This window comes from Branchiostoma belcheri, unplaced genomic scaffold, assembly GCF_001625305.1.
Source record: "Branchiostoma belcheri isolate BF01 breed outbred unplaced genomic scaffold, Haploidv18h27 scaffold17, whole genome shotgun sequence".
Taxonomy (NCBI): domain Eukaryota; kingdom Metazoa; phylum Chordata; class Leptocardii; order Amphioxiformes; family Branchiostomatidae; genus Branchiostoma; species Branchiostoma belcheri.
Genome location: NW_017803157.1, coordinates 61,737 through 81,400, shown reverse-complemented (window position 1 = coordinate 81,400; position 19,664 = coordinate 61,737). Strand labels below are relative to the sequence as shown.

Genomic DNA, 19,664 nt, shown 5'->3' with positions numbered 1-19,664 from the left:
AAATCAGGAAAAAATGAAGAGGCGAATCCGAGAACCAACAAATTAAATTGGTGTGGCCTTAGCACTACAACAAGAGGTTAGTGTACTGGTAGTGATGTGTGTTCAACTGACATACTCTTTCCCCTTAAGTGCTGAGTGCTAAGCGGAGAAAGCATAACAGCTTGAAAGGCCTTTGGCCTCAAACAGGGTAGTACGCCCTCTTCACATAAATTATCTGGGAAAGGTTATGGAGAAACAATACACTATAGACTGTGTAAAGGCAGAGTCAGGGTTAGATTGATTGGTCATGCAGGGGTACACAGACAATGGAAGTGGTCCTATAGGGGAGTTGCTGTAAACAGTTAATCTCTTTGGCGTCTAAGTGCAGAAGGTCAGAACTGTCGTGCCATAAGGTTTACACAGTAAGTGTACTTTATGGAATCAAGTTCATGTGTGCCGGAGTTCAATTGGTTATCTTGCACAGGAGGACCTGAGTGTATAGGAACGGCGTGGAGCCTTTTGACAGCGAGTGAAAAAACTAAATTAATTTGTTTGCAGCAAAAGAGAAGTTATAACTGCATCACAGTTTGAGTTAACAGTTTTTAAAATGTTGTTGAACAGTGAATCCATCCATCCATCCATCCATCCATCCATCCATCCATCCATCCATCCATCCATCCATCCATCCATCCATCCATCCATCCATGTATCTCAGTACTGTCCCCATGCCTAACTCAGTAACTGCCAGACTAATGATTAGACACTAGGTTATATGATTGTACAAATGTAGGGTCCAGACTCAAAATTCAAATTGAAAGATTTGATGATTCGAGGCTTGGGATACAGACTTCAGAAGCAATACCCAAAGGCATGATTCGATTGCATCTCGAATTTCAAAGCAAATTTGCATTAAAAGGCTGGCCGATAAAAAGAAAATCATCCAAAAAGCTGAAATACAGGGCTGAATGAACTGTAGATTGCATTGGCAAACCTCCACTGATTGACATATGAAAAGTTTGTGTTTTAAGAAGGACAGAAAAACAAGGTCAGACTCAGTGACCTTTTATACTGCTTTCATGGCAGACCAAATATTTTTCTTAGCCTTGGTCATTCTTCAAGATCCAAGACATTGGACAAGTTGTGTGTAAGATAAACTGGATACTGAATGAGTATGTGTGTGTGTTTGTGTGTATGTGTGCATAGAACCTTATTTAGTACATGAATATCAATCTAGTCATGATAAGGAGAAATTTCTTATAAGTTAAAAATAGTATCTTTAGTTAGCTAACAAATCTATATATCTTTGCAGTCTATATTTCATGCACCATCATGTCTCCCTATTTTCTTTTACAGTAACTGTCATTCAAAAGAGTTTTAATTAATAATCGTAGTCATGGCTGGCCAAACATGTTTTCTCCATAAAGTCATAGATTGTATTTTATCGCTGAGACACTACAACATGAATTAAACTTCTTAGTGAATAGAATCTTAAATTCAGCTTTTAAATTGACATTTCAGCCTGGGTAAATCAACTCTAAAATGCTCATATTTTGGCCCTAACAGTCTCTTTGGGGCTGTTATACTTTTCCATCTATTAATGCAGTGGTTTGATTAAAAGCTTGAAATTCATTCTTTGAATTACAAATTTAATCATAGCACTAATCATAGCATTTGGGGCTATCATAAGATGCTATCATTATTTTGATTTTATTTTTTTGCCCTTTTGCTTCATGTTTTCATCTTTTTTTTAAAACTCCGTGAACCAACAAATCAAATTGGTGTGGCCCAAGGGCAAACTTTTTCATTCAGTCTTTACATTCACATAAGCGTGACTGACTTTATACTAACAGCTCTGTTCTCCATACTTATTGCTTCCTGGCTTATCTCCAGATTCAGTTTAAAAGTCAATTCCCTATAGATAAAGCTCCTCTTGACACGTAAGTTATCTGTGTCTTTTTATAGCAAGAATCCAATTTACTGTGCCTGGATTTGGAAGGTGAGATATTGATATCACTGCACGGTTGAATTAGAGCACTTGATGGATTACTGAGTTGTGTGTGAAGCAATTTCTCTGTGTTAGCCTAAGATAGTTTATCTTGTGGCTAAAAAGTTACCTTTCAGAGACCCTGAACTTCTTATCTCATCCCAGAAGCAATTTTCCTCAGCTTACTGAAGCTATAAGAAAGAAGAACAGAGGATTTGAAGGGCTGAGCTACAGTTAACTGGCAGCTGAACACAATCTATAATGGTTTAAGGCTAATTACGAAAGGATGACTGGTAGCACAGGATACCCTGATTCTAATCTCAAATTATTGAATTTTCTAGTTGAATGTACGTTGTAAAATACAAGTTGGAAAGAACTCAAATTTGTGCAACTTATCTGTAAGACATTAAATGCGGATCTTTGGTTCTACTACAAAGCATGTTTTTATTTTGAGTCATTGTTTAATATGAAATTTATAAATGTTTATCATACTGTAAGAATATAATACGAACTGATGTACCAAATGGATTTATTATTAAATATATTTTATGGGATGGCATTTTGGAGGTTTGAAACACGGGAAAAGTATTTGCCACTACATGTGTCATACATTACTAAATAAAACAGCTTTGGTGTACAGAAATGCAAAAAGAAATCTGTATTAATTCTTACTCTTAGTATCTATCTGGGAATTTTTTGTTTCACCCTTTCATTTCCTGAATGTAACCTTGCAATAATAGCACACTATATTGAAGGTAAATTACTACCAGCTGCCATCTCCAATATATTTGGTCCTCTGTCAGACATAAATGTCCTTGACGTCTCCATAATTTGTCTGGTTTTAGCCGTCCCCACATCTCAGGGCCATTGGTCCGTAGTGACCTTGCCTTTTCAGAAGAGACAGTGATGAAAACAAGTTGGAGCATCTCTGTTGTCACTGCCGTCACCTGACATTTAAAAGGCCAGGTCAGGAGTATTCAAAACAGCGTCTCTTACGTCCCACTGTAAACATCCCCGTGAGAAATGTATTTTCCCAATTTTTCCTCACACAACCATAATATTTTTGTATACGGTAGAATGAAAGGTGTCTTTCACAGTTCTGTTTATGAAACAATGGCTCGTCGGGTGTAACAGGCTGAAATATATATTTTACCTCTGGTCAGAATGTACCCAGGTGTGTCAGGCCAGTGGTATGTTTTGGCCTGCTACACAGGCTCATTTCATTCTACATGTAGAACTAAAGCTGGCTAGGCTTTGTTGTGATGATTTGATGTTTCATTTGACAAAAAACAGTCTTTCTTGTGTCTTGTTGGTTTCTCTGAAGAGCCTGATGTTATTATCTGTGCTCTAAATCCTCCCCATCTATCTTCTTTCCTCCTGCATCCAGCATCAATAAGCTCTGATCACGCCAGACCTATCTTTATTGCAGCACATGTTTGGGCATGGTGAAACTCAAACTCTGTTTCACAGCTGCAATACTTTGGACGAAATTTGTACTGTAGTTGAACTCATGACATGATCTATCATTTCAATGTACTTTTTTTTGTTTTATCAAACTTTTTATATTTGCTTGGAAATAGATTTGATTAACGAACATCATACAAATTGAATCACGCATTTTGGGGTTGTGAGACTAGTAACTAAGAAATATTAATTCAAAACTGTTCTGTTTTCTAGGAGTTTACATTTTGGACCATGCTAGTTTTTTCCTAAAGCTTTAGGGTATATAATGAAATAAGCTTCTATCTTCTTTTTATCTACTTTTATCATGGTCTATCCCTTAGGGTCACTTAGGTTTGACTTGTTGGTTCTCAAACTTGAAAAGAAATGTAAAACTGTGAGATTGACATAAGTTATAATTTCAAAGCTTTAGGTTGAAAGACAACAAAGCTACATGTAAGACAAGGAATATTTCAATGGAGAATACATTTTTCAAGTGTGTAGCCTTTTTTCTGCTTTCTTTTTAGTTTCTTTCTCTGAAATGTCTTTTTTTTAATGCTGTTCAAGAGTTTACGGTAAATGACAAAGCATTGTAAAAATTCAGTAAAAAAAATATTATTGGAAATTGCTATTATGTATAATGATCTGCTACAGCTGTGTGTTATGCCGAAGGCTGGTTGTGCCGGATGTACAGATGTTTCTGAATATATATATCATAACTGCAATTATTAAATGCAGAAGGATTATGTTCCCCTAATGACTTCCAGCCTTCATTAGTCTGTAATCATGGTACAGTATATTGCTATTTGTTCTAATCTATAAGCCTGCAAGCCGGAAGGCTTTTGATATGGAAAATTGATATGAAACCGTAATGAAAGGCCGAACCAAGAGGCTTTATGGTTATACAACATAAAACATACATGTATGGGAGGCTTACGTAACTCAATGCCCTTGGCAGTCATTTTGTTCAAAAGTATTTTCTGGCTGGCAAATCTCTGACTATCTAAAGGTTTATACTCAATAGGACCTATAGCAACCGTCTTTTGAAGAAAGGTGTTTCCACCACAACTTGTTTTTCAGGAAATCTTAAAAGTTTTCACTGGTATATCTTGACAGTTTGTTGGCAAACCTTGAAGGAAATTCCACAGATAGCTTCACAGACGAGTTGCCACTCCAGACCTTGTAGAAACAAAAAGCAGCCATTGCTTTGTGATGTCCGGGCACGTAACAGAAAGATCAATACATTCTACCGTTAGCAAAGACAGTGTTATTCTTCATTTCTGCACATCCATTAATTTTCATACACCTATCTTGTTCAATATTGATTTTTGCCACAGACATATACAATTTATCATATACAGCGGTAATATCTACTTGCTGTGAAAATGTACTGTAAATTCGTCCTGAAGTTTGCTTCTTACACATGAATTTCTTGCTAGGGTAAAAATCAATAATTTCTGTATCTTTAAGTTTGCAGGTTAACCTATAGTAACACCATGACCATGGAAGACAGAACATTTTGTTCACGGTATGCTGAGTTCGCAGTGGGAGGTCACCACAAAAACCACAAACTCGAAAACACTGCAAAAATGTCCAAACGTACTGTAAGTCAGTGAACTTGCTCCTACGAAATGGCCAAAAAAATTGTGTGTGTGAAAACCACAGTTTTATGATCATGATAATACTCTCTTGTGCAATGTAGGGGCATAAATTCTTAGCAGTTAGAATGTGACAGTTATGGAACTGTAGTGATTATTACTGAGAAATTTATGATACAGTGTTGAAATGGGAAATAATTGCAGCCCAGGTGCTGTGATATTTGTAATCAGGCGACTGATGTGTGTGTCACTTATACACACCAGATTTATCTGTTTTTGATAACATCAGTTATGAGGTAGCGAATATTGATCCAACAGTTAATGTGGTCGTCTGCATGTGAGTCACATAAACATGTCCCCATCCCGATCAATGACGTCGTCTATACATCCTGTTATTGAGCTCTAAGCTTACGTCTCTTCCACAGTATTTTGTACACAACCCTACACGATTTTCCTTTTCCCTTCTCTGAAGTATATTTGAGAAAAACAAGATACTCTCAAAGCATTTTGTGACTTACTGTAGCGTGCCTTTGCTAGGGAGGCAGTTTTTCCCCATGTGTTTTCTGACCACCTTACATGTTTTTGCTTTCCCTCCTCTGAAGCGTATTTGAGAAAAACACGCTACTCTTAAAACCTTTTTGTGACTTAATGTAGCATGCCTTTGCTACAACTGAGCCTACAGCAGTTGAGTGTGTTTTCTGACCACCATGTTTACCAATCAGGGTTCCAGAACGGAGCAATTGTGTTGAGTTGGCCCAGTGCTGCTTGAGTTCTCCCAGATTACGCAGTCCCTTCACACAAGCTAAGTAGTCCTGACACTGCTGCCTCGGGCACCCGCTACAGTTCCATGTATTGATTTCAGCAGAATGCCAGACATTTGTGCCCTGGCAGCTGGCTATCCCTTCTCTTGAGGATGCTGCGTCTCTCATTCTGCAAGAGAGAATATTAGACGTTAGGGGAAAATACTATATAATCAGTGTATCTTCTGTCTGCATCGTACAAATCCACAGCTGTAAGCCTGTTGTGTTCGCATCAAAAACCACCAGGTACATGTACTGTCCTTCACATTAGTTCCAAAGGAAGGGACGCTCACAGTTGCATCCAGCCTTAAGGGAGCTACACCGACTGTGATTCCTACAGGATTCTTCAAGAAGCGGCTTGCTGAAGTGACTCTTCTTCCAAGGATCTTCCAAGATGTTTTCCAAGCTGAAAGGTAGGGGTAGATGTAGTTTATTACAGGTATTTAATAATGATGAAATAATTATTTTGATTGCGCCTTTTGCTGCATAGTATCATAAAGATTTATAGGGCTGGAGTCAGAAATTATTCCTGGGGTATGCTTCTTATAAGTTCATTACACACTATGAAGCCAGCTTCAGCTCATGGTAAATTGCTTTTGGGATTTTTCTTAACCTTAAGAGCAGTAAGGACCGGCTATTAGACCAAGTCGACATTTACTATCCCCATTACCTTGCAAAACAGGGAGTCTTTCGATCATAAGATCATAACCAAAACACAAAATTTTCTACTGTATATTATTGATTGTGGAAATGCTTTTGACAATGTTGGAATGACCGTAGATGTTGTGAACATGGGTCAAACCTTCCCCATGGAAAATTGTCTCTGTTAAAGGTGTTCATTGATCTTAGACTAAATGTTACACTGTAACCATGGTAGTATACTTGTGTTGTGTTTAGAAAATGTAACGTTTAAAAAAATTGCCATCCATCCTGTTAGTTGCAGTAACTTCTTGAGGCTGTAGTAGACTTAAGTGCTACCTTAATGGCATCTATAGAATTTACTACTAAATGACTGTACATAAGTGTTACTGTATACTATATATTTTGTAAGCTACACATGAGGTGCATGGAGGCTATAATTTTACTGTAAACGTGTAACGAATGAAATTTTAGACAGATTTGGGTCCCAAGTCATTAGGGCTACTAGTTGTCGACAGCACATACCTGTTATTGCGCTGTATAATTTGACGTCTCTCACTTTACGTCCCAAAATCAATCAACGGCCTTGGTCAACAGGGGAGTGTAAGTAGTGCAAGGCTGAAGGTTATGTGACTGTGCATCTAATCAACTAACAAGTGAAAAATCTTGGAAACAATTACAGAGACTCTGAGCATTGCATAGTTTTGGAAATCAAGACCTAGAAATTGTACATTCCAAAGGAATTTACATGATTGTATTTTCTAAAATGCCCATAACATTTACACTCAGACAGTGTAAAATCAATTTTATCTGCATTTTATGACAAACCAAGCCATGCATGCAATCATGTCTGCAATAATATAGATTGAAATTTTATGATCCTGTATACCAATAATGATGAGCCACTGAATAGTTGTACCCCCAATTTTTTTACCTTGATCTAAAGTATATCTATAGTAACTTGTTATAACTGATTTATCAGACTAAGGCCATACCAATTTAATTTGTTGGTTCACAGATTCACCCGCTTCATTTTTTTCTGATTTTTTTTTAAAGATTGTGGTTCAGAATTAACTGAAGAATGCCCAATTTTGCCCCGAACTGTAGAAGACAGTCATTTTCTTCTTAGTTGTTACAGTTTTTCCATCTTTGCAGTGGTTTCATTAAAAGTTTGAAATTCATTATGTAAATTTTAAACCAGCCCGGTATGTTGACTTCATGGCTCCTGTCATAGCATTATCATAGGATACCTATAGATCTGTTTTTTCCCCATCACTTCATAGTTTTTCTGAAAAAATCCAAGAACCAAAAAATTAAATTGGTGTGGCCTAATGGAAGTTTTCTCTGAACCAATAGATTACATGTAGATTGAAACTGCAACAGACAAATTTGATTTAGCTGTCAGGCAGTCTAAGCCCTAAAAGAATTTTGGCCAACCCAAGAAGGAAAATTGTAACTAACAAAGGTACATTGTATATACATCTACCGATTGTTTCTACCATGATTGTTTGAAATAGTAATCCAAGATAATGTTTATTGAAATACACTTATCATCATATTGTTTTAGTAAGTATGATTTAACACTTCATATTCCAATTTGTGAGAACCTAAAATCCAGACAATAAATTCAGAGATTAAGTCGGAATAGTCAAAGTCCTTGCCCTGAAGGATTATCCCTCAGTTTAACAATTTCTGACCTTGGAAATAACAAAGCGATCAATCATGCCCTTGATCTTGGCTTATCATACTGCAGCAGAAAATGACCTGAAGCCATGAAGTAAGCAAAGTTCTGTTATTTCTGTGTCGACAGAGATATTTTTATTTTCAAGCCTTCAAAAATCATGGTGATGAGAGTGGTTGAAAGTGGTCCTTCGAATGTTTTCATATTTTGTACCCAAGATTATTTGTTAATTTTGTCTGTCAAGGTTGACGGATTGGTTTTGAAAAGTTTCTGTCACACAATGCAAATTTTTGGTAATTGACGGAAAAATTGGTGCTGGCTAGAGCCGTGATTGTGATGTTCTGGATCTTTTTAATCTTTATAACTGGACATGCATGAGTAGGTAGTACATGAAATCTTGTATCAGCATTTCAGTAGTGCACATTTGACATTGAATAACACCACCATTATCATATTCACATTCAATTAGATAACAAGTACTACATGTATCTCCTATCAATTGGTCTTGAATTAATTGTTTTTGTTTGTTGCTTATAGGTGAGATAATTAAATTGTTTAGTAGACTTACAATGTCATCACTATCAACCGTAGACATCCCAGGAAAGAGGCTCATTTCCATAATAATTACCGCAATGTACATGTGTATATTGATAATTTCATCAACTGAGATATTATCATGCATGTAGCTTTATCAATGTCACAATAGAATTAGGTCACCAGGAAATGCTGCACATCAGCTGAATACTGATCAGGTGTTTCAGCACTTTATTCATTGGTTTTTGATGGCTTCTTTAATCTGCAATCTATTCCGGGCTCAAAATAATGTTTCTATCCTTGACTGGTGCAGGTAACATGCATCCTCCCATGGCAGGGTCAGCGGCTCCGAAGGACCACAAGGAACTCGGAGCCGCTGACCCTGCCATAGGAGGATGGTAACATGCAAAGAATATCGTAACACAAGATTCTTTATTGACACAACAAAAAAGTACAGAGACTTGAGGTGTTCAAAAACGTATTTCCCAAGAACTAACCACAGAGTGGAACTCATTGCCACCAAGCACTAGAAATCTTTAAACAACTAAATGCAATTAAATGTGCAAAGATTGAGTGTAACAAGTCATTTGGTGTAATATAACTAGCTTCCACCACACCGCATGCCTACAAAGCTGATGTGTTATGCCAAAGGGCAGTTATACGGGCTATACCGAATACTGCCGTGATGATGGTAACAGTCAATGCAGCAAATGAAAATCCACATAGTATTACATGTACACATCCATGTACAGATAGACCCACTGGACCAGTGCAGATTAGGTGCAGGTAGAAACTGTACCTGCAGAGCTCCAATTTTACCTGCACTCACTTGCTTATTATTATTCACAGGTTGTATTTCAAGCCCTGCAACTCTCCATTTGCACGGTAGCCAAAAATAATGCAATGATATATGTCTTGTAAAATTATTTAAGACATATTTTACTGCATCAGTTTTACAAGGCATACTTTATTGCATCAGTTTAGCTACCGTGTAAATGAGGTGTGTATGGAATGAACCCTTTATATATCATTACCAGGGGACCCCTTGGCCAAAGCATTGTTATCGATTTTACCGAAATCTTATTATGTTACTGAGCGCCCCATTCGTAACCTTGTTTGTAGTTGGAGTAATCTTTTTATGCAACACCTCCTTGTAAATCTGTGGATTATCGCTCCCCAGCACTTTTAGTACTTCCATAAGGCTCACGGGCAAAATGCATTTTTCAACCCAACGGTACAATATCAAGAATTTCAAGTAATATAATTCCATGTGTTAATTGTGCAACCAAATGGCCTGCATTCAGCGTACATAATACATTTGAGTGCTCTGAGTTGACAATCTTTTCTCCGAATAAAAATGGATGGACAGCTTCTTTACAAGGCTGCAATATAAACTTTTTGACCGTCATGTGTCAACTTAGCAGCCGCCAAACAGTATTGCTTGGTGGATTACTCCTGTCCAATGGGAACAAAGACCTTGCCAATCATAGGTTTCTAATAACGTTACAGTGCAAAAAATTCCAGTTGAAGGTAATAAAGGAAAATGAACAAATCATTGATGACCCTGAGGAAAAATAAGAAAAATCCTCCATATCCTCCATGAATTAAAGAAATTGTGTTACATTCAAATGCGTGTTGTAAACTCAACTTCAGTCAGAAAGTCAGAATAATTTTCAGATCCCCAACTGCCATATTTCACTCCAATAGTTGCAGGGAAAGAAATATTGCTGTAACAGCAATAGCTACATGTACATGTATGTGCTCTTTCTTCCACCGTACCCTGGAGGATTGCGGTCCAATATCTGAAATACAATCTTACCTCTCTGTCTGCCTGTCTGTCAACCCAAACCAATATACACCAATGCCTTGGAATACACTACAGTCACTGTGGCAAAAACAACATAGTCCAGACACTCAGCTAGTGCAAGGCCTATATAGGTAAACTCAGTTATCAAAAGAAATCCAGGTCTTGTACATCAGACATTGTTTAGGTGCTGGTATGACAATTTGATTTTCCTTATAATCTAGTTTAAACTTTATTAGATAATGATATTTAATTCACAATAGATCATGTAATAGTGTTAACATTTTGCCCTAGGCTTTCAAGTATAATAATTGATAAAAAATGCATCAATGTAGTGTAATTCCTAAGTTAATATTATAAGCGATTGCCACAATATCCATTGCATGTTCATCCATGCATAATCATTAAACATATAACCTCATTGCTTTGGAGGTACTTTATAAACATACCTTGTAATTATGTTATTTATGGTAAATTCAATTCTGTATGCCCTATGGCACATTCAATCTCATAACAGAATATTGCTTTTCAGCATATATCTTCAAAATTTTGCTGTCACTGGGATACCCAGGCACAGTAACAATATATTAGGCCATGTTGATTTGATTATATGGATGACATCCTCCGGGAGCCCCAAAACTGATGCGCGCGTGCGATTAAAAAAAAAGTTTTGCAAAAAAAAAAGTTCTTTTCATTATGAAATCTACGTGGCCATGAGGGTTGAGCAAATGGCACAGAATATGGTTTGGCGAATAATCTAGTCTTCAAGTTCATTTCTTTACAATTTCGTCTTTTTTCGTTTGATTTTGGCATTCTACGACATTGGTATAGTTTTTATTAATTTTTTATGTAACTTATGGTATATTTTTGCTCATTTTGCAACTGTTTTGTACGATTTACAGTATGGTTGAAAACTTTTTTTTTTGGAAACGGCCAAAAATTCATGCGCGCGCGGATGTCATCCATATAATCAAATCAACATGGCCTTATCCGAAAAATTGATTTTAGTTTGCAGCAACTTGATTTTGGAGTATGGGAAGTTTGCCATTTTTAAATAGTCTTTGAGCACAGAATGCGGTAATGAACACAACTTATTCGTTCAAAGTGTGATGATTCTGACACAGCTATATCACTTCAAAAAGAAACACAAACTATCAATATTGATATAATAAATTGCAATTATTTCAAGACTGATGGCATCAAACAATCCAGTTTCACTTGAAAAGTTTGCAGCATCAGTGAAGCATTGGTTGAACCAGCTGTACATAATTACATAATGTGATATCTTCAGTCCATTTATTTCATGCCTGGGTATCTGCTGAAACCCATCCGTCATGATACTCAGCCGCACATCTCAACGTTACCTAATTTCAGGCCAAACCATCCGTGGGAATATGAGTTATGACGAGCGCGTTAGCTGTCAGGCAGGTGTGTTTGATAAGGCCACAGCAGGTAATTTTCATGGATGACATCAACGCGTGCATCAATTTTTGTCTAGTTTTGGAAAAAAAAAGAATTTTGTTGCTCTCTCCGACAGTGGTCAACATGCCGAAAATGGGCAAAAAAGTTTGTTGTCATGCCAGAACGTGAATGGCAGATAAATATGAAGAGAGGATACAAGACTAGGCTCTGATTTAATGTTTTGTCTTTTATTTTGATGCAGTGATCAATTTCATTCCTTTTATATGTGACAGTGGCTGTGTACCTATATATTGTGATGTTCCCACTGAATCAAAAGTTTTTTTTTCAGTGACAAATGGATGTTGTAATAGTTGACAGTAAACTTAGCACAATATCTAATTACTAGTAGGTAATATCATCTCAGACTTGTTAAACAAGGTTTTTGATGTCCAAATTTGAAAATGTGGGAATCTTGTTTTTTTGCCTGCCTTTTTTTCCGCCCTATCACATTAGATTTGGAGTCTGCAGAGGATGTTAACCATGAAATTTACTTGCTGTGGCCTAAAAGAGAAACACTGGGCATGAAACACTCAGCAACACAGCTGCAGGATATGATAGCTAAGGACAACAGTATCTATCAGGCTAAATTATGCATAGCAACTTAATGGTCCCTTTAAAGTGTAGTTACTGTCACTTATTTTATATTATAAGGAATGAACTCTGCAAGACTCATTATTAAAGATCAATGAAGAATTATAGTTGAAGTTATCATTTGTAAGTAACACAGTGTGTAAAATGTGTTAAATTTTTTTTTTTGCAAGTTGAGGAGAACACTTTAGCATAGCTGAATATTTCGGAATAACAAGACAATCAAGTATAAATTATTAATATAGACAAACTGTTATGTTGCATACCTGGTGAGATTTTGAATTGGTTAGCTGCCCCCTCCCATAAAATTTTGTCAGAAAAAAACTGTCAATCTTACATACCTGGTGAGTTTCGGAATTGCTTAGCCGCCCCATCCTAAACATTTGACAGACGAACTGTTATCTTGGACACCTGGTTAGTTTTAGACTTGGTGCCCCCAATCCCCAACCCCTAACCTCATTCACTACACTGGCAAGGAGCATATGGGACAGACACAGTGATTATGGTACATTCTATTCCATTTTCCAAACCACATGCATTTCCAGGTCATTCTGCCATCAAAGTAAGCCTCGCAATCTTTATAACAATTCAGAAACCCTCTATATCGCCCATTTCTCTTCAGCAAATGTCATACTTGATGGAAAAATCATTATGAAAAAGATTTTGGGTCCATCTCTTGAACTATAAAACATTGCTGTACAGCACAGTGTCAGGAAACTTTATAGGGGTGGCCTGTAATGTGGTTTGGGGTACATTTTTCTATTACTTGATGGTTGTTGGGTTGGACTTTAAAATGCAGACCTGTCATATAGATATTAGCTAACTGTAACGTTATACATAAAACTTTAGGCTTCTAAAAAGCAATACCAGTCCGGCAGGCTGAGTAGTGGGCACACTTTATGATGCAGAAAAAAGGTAAAATTTACAATTTCATGCCATCATGGTTATCTGTTCTATCTATCCCTTGCACAAAGTGCACTCAGGGGCCTAGTGTACTTCAACCTCAATTCTCATGCATTCAGTGATCTGGCTAGCAAGGCTCCAAGGTCATATGCAATACTCCTCAACCCCAGCAATTTAAAGGGATTCGATATCGGAGTATTAGGTGTGGCTGCCGAAGTGTGAAGCTAGGAAGATTATAGGGATTTGAGAGCAGGAATCGATTGAGTAATCTTAAGATAAATGGTGTGAAATAAAAGTTTTCGTTATATAAATTTTCCAAAAATATATTAGAGAGTGATGAGTAAAGATTGTGATTATATACCCAGTGTCATTAACAAAGCTAAAATTCAACAGAATGAGAGGTTCATTGGCCTTGGTAAAGAAAAATTGCATTAAATGATTATTTCACATCTCTACAAAACCACCTGTTGTGGTTGTAACAATGTTTTGATCTTTGACTTTACTTATTGGGCCATTTAGGGGGTAATACACTTGCTTAAAACAGATAAATAGATTTGACTTAAGTTACAATTTTTACATTTTTCAGTATGACACTGTCTTCAATCCAAAAAAAATATTGTTCATGCAATAGAGCAATATTGAAATGAGTTCTCGTATGTACACTCACTCATCGAATAGCTGAGGTAGCAAAATTATAAGAGGTGTCCCTTTTTACCTACAGCAGTCTGTGTTTCATTAAATTTGAAGGTCCGTGCCAGTTTAGCAATGGTGGCATATGAGAAAATTCTTTTACTTTCAATCAGCCTGAGGTCTTGTTTTGGATTTAACTCATATCACTCAAATATTCATTTATTTACAGTGTACAACTGAACTTTAGGTTTTGATATAAAACTATAAATTGCCTCTGGTTGGCCAGGTTTTTATGATCAGAGCAGATGGTGAAGTTTGAGAGGATTTTACTAATACTCTGACCCACAATCCTTCACCATTTGCCCTTGGAATTTGAAAGGAATTTTTGTCTGGCTTCTTCCCTTGTATACTCATGTGTGAAGGTAACTTGAAGGGCAACGACATTATTAACTGTTGAAAAGGATCAAGTTATGTTGATGGGCAAAAACCAAATGAAGGTGTTGTCAAGTGAGCTCAGATCTAGATATGATTATATTATGATGTACAATTAACCTAATTCTCCAGACATTGCGGTTCACAAATTAATAACTTCACATTCTCTAGCCGTAAAAAAAATGCTCCAGTCAGCTATATAATACACAGACCTGTCTCAGAATGGGAGTGTGGAAATCATCCGTCTGCCAAAGCTGAAGGTTAATCTCCACCTTCCAGATACATCATAGCTCTGTCCTTGGCGCTGAGTCAGGTTCCACTCAAAAGCCATCTCATATGGTCTCATTAAAACAGCCCATTGAAAATGTCAGGCTTGAAGGGTGCCCATACGGCATAGCCTGAAGGATGTGTCACAGAGGGATGGTGTATGAAGTAGAGTGAGAGATGATTTTGGGCAGAGCGACAATTACAAAAGCCTTGTGGTTACCCTTGCCGTGACCCTAGTTCATCAAACAGGCCATTACTGACAGTGAAATGGCTGAGTGTCCTTGGGAACTCTGGGTAATGTGTGTGGGAATTCTGGGTAATACTGTACTTGGGATGTAGAAGCCATTTCCTAAATGTTACTTGCTACTTTGGAGAGCAAGATATGTATGTATACATGAGATGATTGTCCAAGGTGTATGCAAATGCACAATGATATACAAATAAAAGCATATTTTAAGCTGTATTTCTGAACAAAATCACAGTTCTAAGGGCCCTTTATTTTTGTATTTAATAATGTACACAGCTGCGTGATACTGCAACGTGATTTTTTTGAGCCCATTAGAAACAAGGAACAACTTTTAAACAAAACTGGCATGTGAAATGGCCTATCCTTTTTTAGCCCTCTATTCTTTAAATTATGTACAATCTCCTGGCTAGGGTACCTTGCTGCTACATTAACTATTCTCTTATTTCTGAAGGTGATGCATTGCTCTTACGTTCTCTAGCTGGTGAATACTGAATTATTGAGTGTGGATAAGACTCAGTCTAACCACACTGTTTTCAGAGTCACCCTCACTTTGATTGGCTTTCTGAGCACTGCTACAGTAACTGTAACAGCAGGGTTGTTCAGCATACGAATTTGGAGTTTATTTTTAGTGAATCTTATCCACAGTTGCTTGCAAAATTGGTCTGTTTCAGCAAAGGACAGTTTTACCAGCTATACATACAGATCTTGTAAGCAATAAAATGATGAGCCACTATGTTCAGTGTCAGGTGCAATAGCTCAATCGGGAGGAGTGCTCACTTTGTAACCGGGAGCTTGTGAGTTCAAACCCCGGCCGGGTTATGCCAAAGACTTAAAATTAAAATGGTACTTACTGATTTCTCTGCTTAGCACTCAGCATCTATGAGAAAGAGTATAGAAGGGTCAAACACACAACACTACCTCTGGACTTGCCCCCTGCTGTAGTGATTGCACAACTGTGTGGCCCAAGGGCTACGGAAAGGGAGATGGGCACCACCCCTATGCTCTGTAAGGAGTGGAAAGGGACCTTCTTCTCTCCTACTATGTCCAACTGTTTAGGATCTGATAGAATGTACAGGATTTAAGATCTTATTCTGAAGTTGCCCCAGTTTCTACACCATGCAGGTCCTTGAAATCTGCATGGCATATTGCTGTGTTCCTCCTATCTAATTCTAATATCTAAGTAGTGAGCCGTGCCTTGTAGTGATTGTGACTAATTTGTTGGAAAGTTTGTCCCAGATTTGTAGTTGCCAATAATCTGTTGTTGCCCCCTCTGGATTTGGTGGGATGTTAATTGGCATTGATTGATGACATAGGATCATGGCTGAGAATGAGACTGTCAACAGAACTGGTACACCCACATCAAACCTGTGCAAATCGTGACTCTTGAATGTATTAATTTGCACTGACTGAGCCTGTATCTGTATAGCCGGAAAAACCGCCCTTGAGGAGATTCTCATTTTCCCACTATAGATGCACCATTTTCCACTGAAAATGAATCTACTTTGTTCTCTGACAATCAAAAACTTTCAAAGCAAGTTGAAGGTCCACCCAAAAACATTATGGATGGTGTTTTTAGTTGAACCGACAGTTCATTGTACACAAGGATTCTGATTGGATGTGGGCAGTATCATTCAAAATGACGTACATGATCTGTTTTCCAGGGTACAAAGACCAGAAGTAGGTACTAGACACCATTCACAAGACTGCATTAAACTGACAGACAGTCTCAGCACAATCATGTTGATAACACAGAATGTTTTTGAGCTGTTTCAAGTCTTGTTATATATTCCTGTGGCGTTGTGATTACAGTTAGGCAGGGCTTAGCCTTGGTGCTGAAATGAGATCTAATGGTGTTAAACAAATGTCTCTAATGGCATTCTTGCACATGAAGGATGTGCCAAGTCTTGGTTCAAAGCCTCTAAATGTAATTGTGGTCACAGAAAGTGCCTCATGATAGTTCAGCTGTCATCATCGTTAAGCCTCAAAGAACTCATTAAATGGTGTTGGAAACAGAAGAAAGTTGCAAGCATGGATGGTGGGTTGTCGAAATGCAGTTTGATGTTGGTGCTTTCATATTCTGTACTGTCTTTAACAGTAGAACAGAATCTTTCCCTTTAAAACTGACACACATTGACATTAGCAAGAGCTTTATAGAGGAAATTTTGAAGACTTTTTGGTATCATTATTCCAGCGAGTTTTGTACATGTACATCAAACTACAATCTGGACCGCCCTTACACTGCATTGCATCACTTCGTACTTGCATTTGGCTGTTGTATCAGTATGCCTTCTGACTAGTAGCTAAGCACCCATTAGGCCCATTATAGTTAAAGTTTTATTGTGATTTTATTATGAGCTCACACAAGCCAGGCTGTTACTCCCGTTAGTTTACATTGGGGGACTAGTCGGTGCTATAGAGTGATGCACTGAATAGAAATGTCCTTTTTGGGAAACTAGTAGCTTTCACCAAAAATGTCTACATTTATGCTCCTGTTTTGTAGATTGTTATGCATTTTAACATACATATAGTAGTGTAATATATCAATAATTGTATGTATAAAGAAATACATTTTGTATCATATATCATTTTATTGGCCTGACCCATTGAAATTAAAGCACAGTGGAGGTAATTTTAATTCAACCTTATCTGATTGTATGGCAGTTGAATATAGCCGTGGGGATAGTCCTGTCACTATACAATGTATACGATAATATGACCCACTTTAATCCTCTATACATCATATATCATCAACAAAGACTGGCCTAATGATTAAGCACCTTACCCTTTGGCTGTGTTGTGTTAATTCTCCCAATATTGCAGCATTGTGGGGTCGTGTGGCAGAACAGTAGTCTTTTATTTAGGGGGCCCACCTTATGTTTTTGTTTTTTTCCCTTTTTTTGGAGTCTGCATGCAGAGGATGTCATCCATAAAATTTACTTGCTGTGGCCTTAGCACCAATAGTAGGTAGAGTGCCCACTTTTAAACACAGTAGTTCATATGACCAGTCCTAGTCAGGGTACCCATTGCTTCTGAATCAGCTCTTCTTACTTAGCATGCAGCACTTCTGGGCAAGAGTATGGCTGTTGAACACACAGTGGGATAGCCTCCTTCTGTAGTGTTATCTCTGAGAGCACAGCTGCATCGCCTAAAGGCTAAGAAAATTGAGATAGACACAGACCTATACACTATAAGGTGGTAAAAAAAGAGTTCAATTCCAGCATAACTTCCGTTATTGAAGTTATTGGCAAAGGAAATGGGACATGGCATTCAAGTGCTGTGCAGTTTTATTGCCTTGTATGTAATGTAATATCCTTGGCATATTATGGAAGGTTTGCACAGTAGTGATACTACAGTAACTATATCACAAAGAATGATAGAGCCACCTTACCAATTTCATGGTTCATGTGCGTCGTGAGCAGCCATTTGGCCAGTCCTACATGGCAATGGTCCATTTGGTGAGTCTAGAGGGTGTTAACACATTTAACCTTCTCCGTGCTGGCTCTTCCTATTATGTTTAACCAATACAAATTTGGTGCCATGGGCTACAGTAGCAGGCCAAATATTGGACTGAGATTGGACTGAGATTTTGTCTACTTTTAATTCATTCTACATGTCAATTTCCCAACAGAGATTATAATTCTTCAACAGGGATTTATAATTCTTCATGAACAAATTCTGTACTATTTGAAAGAAATAGAGTTCTAGATTCAGAAATAGTCATGCTACATGTACCAAATGAATATAAATGCATTCAAGTAAAAATGTTTCACTTGGGAAAACTCTCGAAGTAGTATTGCACTACTACATGTACATACATTGTATATAGGATTCTGATTGAAAGGTCCTGCAATATCTCACTGTACCATGGGTCAGCCATTACATGTATATAAATGCTGGTTGAAGAAATATGGTCAGTCAAACAAGTGCTTCAAAACTGAACATACTTGCTGAAAAAAATAGTCAAAAGTCTGACGGATGTCTGTACCAGAAGTTCAGTACCGTTACTGGAGACACAATTTGTCACAAAGTTTATAGTCATGTGTGTGTGTATACATACATGTAACAGCAGCCTCCAGTTTAATTCTGGACTTCCAGTTTAAATCCGGACTAATTCCCATATCCCAGCAACCTTACATCTAGATGGGCTAATATTCTCATCTATAGGTAAAAATGATGTAAAAAATACTTGAAGTCCAGAATTAAACTGGAGGCTGTTACATGTACATCCTATTGCAGTCCCAAAGGAAGCATGAATTACATAGTGTAGGAATCTAGGGTAGGTGTGATACATTATTCCCAAGGTGCCAGGTTTGATTGCCGTATAGATCATTGCACATTTCCCTTTAGAGTATTTATGGTAGCCATTTCTTAAAAACACTGCAATTTTTCACCAGTAAGGGCCTCAACCTTGCCCTTTTAGGGCCATTTTGCTGTGCCCGAAGACTCATTGTATAAGACATGATATAAAATATTGATATTCAACTGAAAATGCTTCTTTTATCAGTTATGACAAAGTTCTAAGCTTAGCGCGAATGAACACGATATTCTACTTGTATTTTCAACCATATTAATAAGAAATACACATAATATAAAGTTCCATCTTGCTACATTACAACCATACAGTGATTACAGTTTTATACATGATTGTATACAATATAAAAAAAATCAGCTACCCTA

General features: G+C 37.4%; 1 protein-coding gene across 2 annotated transcripts in view; it reads left to right on the top strand.

Annotated features, from left to right (window-relative positions):
* Nucleotides 1-5,695: 5,695 nt before the first annotated feature.
* The window catches only part of LOC109466841 (cGMP-dependent protein kinase 1-like), a 64,073-nt gene continuing 50,104 nt past the window's right edge, over nucleotides 5,696-19,664 (top strand). For both annotated transcript variants that reach the window (XM_019764694.1, XM_019764692.1), the window contains exon 1: nucleotides 5,696-6,214. In XM_019764694.1, coding sequence (XP_019620253.1) covers nucleotides 6,196-6,214 — 19 coding nt within the window. In that variant the 5' untranslated portion in view covers nucleotides 5,696-6,195. The remainder of the gene's footprint in view (nucleotides 6,215-19,664) is intronic.